A 5,778-nucleotide genomic window follows, 5' to 3' on the forward strand; every position below is an offset into this window, starting at 1 on the left:
GTGTTGGTTGCCCCTAAGCATGCAGTCCCCTGCTGGCCCCTCATGGATGTGTGCCAGCATAATTTTCTCAAACAGCTTGCCTAGGATCGAGGTAAGACTAACTGGCCTATAGTTTCCTGGGTCCTCCTTCGTTCAGTGAGACAAAATATTTTGGAAACTTTTAGGATTAATTCTTCATACTTTTGTTTCTTAAAATATAACACTAGGTAATGGTAGTATCTTCTTATGTTGTCTTTAGTATTTTGAGGAAGAAAGTTGTCTGGAAATATGACAGTTAAACATTATATTTCTGTCCATCTTAATTTGTTGACAAAATATTCAAGGTTGACAATTGAGTAAAATGGGCTATGGCCTTCAATTTTTATGTTTTAATTCTCTTCAGGTTTGACTACAGCCTACTCCCACTTTGTCTACTACATGAATAGTCCTTCAAATGGTGTCAAATGGTTTAAACAATTTTGGGGTTGTTGGTAAATATGATTTAAGAGGGGAAAGATGAGCTGAATTCAGTTTTGAGTACAGGGAAAAGCTATAATATTAAAATGTTCTGCATCTTTTAACACTGGAAAAAAATATATGACCACGTGGTATCCCTGGTTTTTTTTTATTTAGCACATCAATGCACATCAAGCATATGAATCTCAGATCTCTTCAATTACCAAAAAAATTTTAAAGTTGGAAGGGGACCTCAAACATGAACAAGATGAAAAGTCTTCTGTATTGGCTGACCTTGCTTCTGTGAGACAGTTGTGCATGAAACTTGAATCTAGCAAAGAACTTTTATCACGGCAGCTAACATCCAAAACCATGGAATATGAAAGGGTAAGAAGCAAAGGCAAATTTAACTTTTTTGTAGATGCATGGTTTGGTTCCTTTACCTCCTTTTTCTTAAATTGTAATCACTTTTTAAATCAGGATGGATGGACTGAAGTTGAAAGGACTTAAAAGATTTTGATTGGGTGCATCTACATTTTAATTAATGAGCTGTAATTACAGCATATTAAGTTTAGGTACTAACTTAAGGCACCATAATTAGCACTACTGTGCATTAGCACAGATGAACACTTTTTAAGTGATGTTAATACGCATTAGACTAAATTTGTGCATTAGCTTGGGCTTCATCTGCTGCACTGGTGCACATTAGATTTAATCTAATGTGCTCAAAGCATATCGTGTAGGCATGCCCATTTTGTTTTGCATTTGTACTTCTAGTTATTTACCTAAAGAGGTAATTTTCATCCATTAATAGTCATTAAGACATGAATTAGTGTACATATAACCCCTTAGGCTAAATATGGCACTACTTTGCTAACTAGAATGATATACCACATATTCAGTTTCTTAATTTTAAAATTTAATTTATATTTATTTACTAAACAAGTATTTTATTTATTATTTACGTCAGTTGCATTTGAACTGATTTCAAATGCAAAAAATAGTATTGTAAAGTGTTGTTTAATTAAACTATGTTAAATATGCTGGATACTTAAAATATTTTATGTTTATATTTATGATGCATTAAACCAGTGGTGGCAACCTCATCTGGACTTCATGAATGATGTGGGACTTGCCCCTGTGTGGTGCACACTGTGGATGGATTGGGATGCAAGTTGCATGTGGTGCCCGCTCCAGCTGGTCTGGTGTGAACACTGTATGTGGTGCAAGTCCTGGACTAGTTAGATTGGCCAGAGTGGGTGCAATATATGGAAAGCCACAGAGGAATCAGGGTGTCCCAGCATTGGAGGTTGGGTCATGTGGTTCCACGGGCTTTGACACCCTGAATTAAATGAAGGAAGTCCTGTAGTTAGTAAATTTGAACTCATGGTTGTCACGTCATTCAGGACTTCAGTTATTTCAGGTCTCATCCTCTCATACCTTCTTTAATTCATAGATTTGAGGAGGAAAATGTGTTCTTGCTTTTTCATTCAAAGTTGAGAAGCTGATTGGGATTTGAACTAGTAAATGAAATGAGCTAGTTGAATAAAATGAAAAAAAAATCTGTTTTCTTCTGCAAAAGAGGCTACTTCTGTCAAAATCTAGTTTAGCACTTCAGTAAACCCTTGTTCCAGTAAGCTTTGGAACTTTAGTAAACTATGGCTTAGTCAAAGGCTCTTACCAGTTCTGTAGTTTGACTTAGTTTAAAGGCAGACATTTCTTGCTTGCAATAATAACTTACAGATTTAGGCTTTGGGATTATTATTTCAATGTTAATTATTATTTCATTAAGTGTGTTTAAAAAAGATTTAAATAAATCAGATTTTAGAACTGTCTATATTTATCTGTGCTGTCTTGCATGTAGATGCTCTTTATTAAGTCTCTTGTGGAATGGGAAATTGGGTGCAGGTGGGTTTGAGAGATGCGCATGTAAACTAGCATTTCTTCCTGATTAATAATTATTGTATAATACAATTTTTTTATTTAACTGGGCCAGCTGATTGTGTACTTTACAGAAAGACTAATAATACTGTAGTTTAATATATCTATTTTTCTGAAGTTATATAGCAACAAATTTGACAACAAATTCAGATTAGAGGTGATAACACCACTAGATTCAAGGGCAAAATGTAAATATATTTATAATAAACACATGATTCTGTTTAAAGTATGGTAGTGTTTTTGGTTTCAAATTAAGTGGATTGAATTTTAATTCCTCCCTCTTTTCTTCACTTGATAGTGTTGCTACTGAATGCAGGATTTAATTTTATTTCCATTTTTAACATGTATTTTGCATTTGACTGCAATTGAGAAATTTATTAAGTGAGAACTGTGTGTGTAAAGACACACACATAGAGTATAGATTCATGAAACGTGTGTGTGCGTGTGTGAAGAAAATATTGAATTACTAGCAAATGGAAAACTGAGGCTGGTGATGAATCTGCTGCTATAATTGTTTTATACTCTAGGTTCTTGCTGAAATAGAAGATGTAAAGTCAGAAGCAGAATTGTTGAAAAAGCAGTTGTCAAGTGAGCGACTTACAATTCAGAACCTTGAAACGCTGTTGGCTACTAGCAGAGACAAAGAGTTTCAGAATCATTTAACAACTCATGAGAAGGATTCAGAAATTCAATTACTTAGAGACAAGCTAACACTTGCAGAGAGCAAACTGTAAGTTTTGACACACAAGTATATTTCTTAAAATAATTTGACTTATGCATTTCAGCAAAAAAGTTATTTGTTTGGAAAAGCTAAGTTGAAGAAAAATGTTGCTTCTATCAATATAAAATTCTTACGGCAGTTTCTTTAAGAAACTAATTCCTCTGTCCTTTGGAGCACAATGTTCCAGTTTTGGGAAACAGTATCTTCTGGTATAAGTAACATAAGAGTTGTGTAGCCATGATGGTCGAGAAATTATGCAAGAGGCAGGGCTTACTTAAGGTGATATTTTTTATTGGACAAACTGACGAAGAATGTCTTGCATACTTGTCTAACAGTCTCCCAACTACATAGCTGGTCCAATAAAAGATATCACCCTAAGAAATCCTTGCCTCTTGTAGTATAAAACATACGTTTTTTCTGTTCCTGTGAAAATGACCAGTTACTGCATAGATCTTTGTGGTGCATATAAAAAATCCAACTCTGCCAGTATTACTCGCATGTCATTGCACATCATGGCATTTCAATAGTAAAGTAACAACTGAGATAGGGAAGTCAAGCATAAAAATTAGGAAATGCAAGAATTAAAATTGCTAATACTGTCTTAATTTAGCCAGATTGTTCATTAGTGTTATGATGTAGTGTTTCATTACTTGATCACAAACTAGAGTTGCACTGATACATTGGTCCATATCTTATTGGCACCAATAAAAGGAAAATTGACCTTATCAGCAATCAGATTTTTTTGGCTGACGTGGCCGATAATGTTGCCAATAAATGCTGTGTGCATGTGCGCAGCTGCAGCATGCATACGGCAGCCCAGCAGCTTGGAGAGCAGCGTCCGGCTCATATGTCTGTTGGGGTAAGGGGCAGGGGGAGGGCAGATACAAGGCCTCCACAGTGAGGGAGGGAGTAGAGCAGGGGCAAGCACTACCCAGGCGGGGTGGGGCGCAGGACTGCGCTGTGAGCAACTCATCCAGGAAATGATGCCTCCTGTCGCTGCACGCACCCTGGGGGAGGCATGGGGCAACATATGCCCCTGGATCTGTGCACAGGGTGAGGGCAGGCGGCTGCTGTGGGTTGGGGTCGGGGGTGGCGCCAGGGCTACGCTCAGGATGGGTGGCAGCAGCACTGGGAAAAGGGCTACGGGTGGGCTATGGCCGCCCCAGAATTTGTTGTAGATCTCCTCCCCCATAACCCTCCGCCTCCCAGTGCTGCTGCTGCCAGACTTGAGCAGAACCCCAGTTCAGTGCCCTCACCCTGCCCCCAGAAGAGCCTGGCCCCGCCCTCACCCTGCACACAAATCCAGGGGGCGCATGCCCCCCCATGACACCCCTGAAGGTGCGCACAGCAGCGGGGCAGCCCCTACCCCTACCTAGCCCCAGCCCTCCTCCTCCCCTCACTGTGGGGGCCTTGATCTGCCCCCCCACTCCCTTTCCCTCCCCTCCACCCCTTCCCCCCAACAGACTTACTAGCCAAACAATGTTCTCCACTCCAAGCTTCTGGGCTGCATATTGGCATTCGGATCAGCATCGGCCAATATGGCTTGTTAATAATAGACCACCTATATTGGCCCAAAAAATCTTTATCGGCCGTACCCCTAATCACAAACTGTCTTTTCTGTTAGGCTTCTTCTCACTTCAGTGCATAGCATGGGTGTGCTCCTGGGTTATGTATTAAAGGAAACTATTTGTAGAACTTTCTATTTTCGTTAATGGAAACTAGCTGCACTTCAATGAGGCAGGGAACTGCAGGAAGAAAAAGGATGATCTCTTGTTTAAAGTACCTGTATACTTACTGGATTGTGTTGTTGCCTCTGCCATAAAGTTTCAAGGTGATGTGATGGTAAGCAAGTTGCATTGTTTCACAAATGTTTAATAATTGTATGTTCACAATTTTATGGGCTCCATTTGAAGCATCTGGAGTCTAATGTACAAAAGCTCTCCGTACTCATAGTTATTAACTGAAGCCAGTGGCAGGTCTGTCCATATATACTGCTATAAGAACACTGAACAAATAAAAAAAAAAAAAAATCAGGTCTTGGGTACTTTAAGTTGGACGCCTAAAATTACAGGACATTTTTAACAGTTTTGGCCTTAACATTTTTCTGCCTGCATTCCCATCTTATAATATGGGGCTGATTGATAACCCCTACATTATAGGAATAGTCCAAAATTAAATTTATTATTTGTGAAGCACTGAAATAGTGTTATGTGGGCTACCATACAGTCCACAAGGAAAAGATTAATAAGCATTTGGTAAATGCAACCATACATATACATGTCATAAATATAAATATCTGGTGCCTTTGAGATAGATGGATAGATAGATATAGGGTTCAGTATTCTGAGTAGCATCTGAGTGGTGGCACAATAAATCAGGTAGGAGATCTACATTAAATAAACATGGGAATACTGAAAAACCGCTTGCTTGTTGAGAGCAATCTATCCCATGCTCTGAATGAGGCAGACATCCTTGAGGAAAAACAACTAGTTTGCTATCAAGTAATCTGAGTACAGGCATACCTTGTTTTATTGCGCTTCACAGCTATTGCGTTTTTTACAAATTGAAGGTTTGTGGCAACCCTGCGTCGAGCAAGTCTATCGGCGCCATTTTTCCAACAGCATTTGCTCACTTCGCATTTTTTAGCAATACAGTATTTTTTAATTAAGGTATGTACATTG

The 5,778-nt window shown here is 38.8% G+C and overlaps 1 protein-coding gene across 2 annotated transcripts in view; it reads left to right on the plus strand.

Annotated features, from left to right (window-relative positions):
• Nucleotides 1-5,778, plus strand: part of CEP135 (centrosomal protein 135) — a 66,085-nt gene that overhangs the window by 49,697 nt on the left and 10,610 nt on the right. For both annotated transcript variants that reach the window (XM_019553293.1, XM_019553294.1), the window contains exons 21-22: nt 613-822; nt 2,904-3,106. In XM_019553293.1, coding sequence (XP_019408838.1) covers nt 613-822; nt 2,904-3,106 — 413 coding nt within the window. The remainder of the gene's footprint in view (nt 1-612; nt 823-2,903; nt 3,107-5,778) is intronic.

Source organism: Crocodylus porosus, unplaced genomic scaffold, assembly GCF_001723895.1.
Source record: "Crocodylus porosus isolate Cpor-Errol unplaced genomic scaffold, CroPor_comp1, whole genome shotgun sequence".
Taxonomy (NCBI): domain Eukaryota; kingdom Metazoa; phylum Chordata; order Crocodylia; family Crocodylidae; genus Crocodylus; species Crocodylus porosus.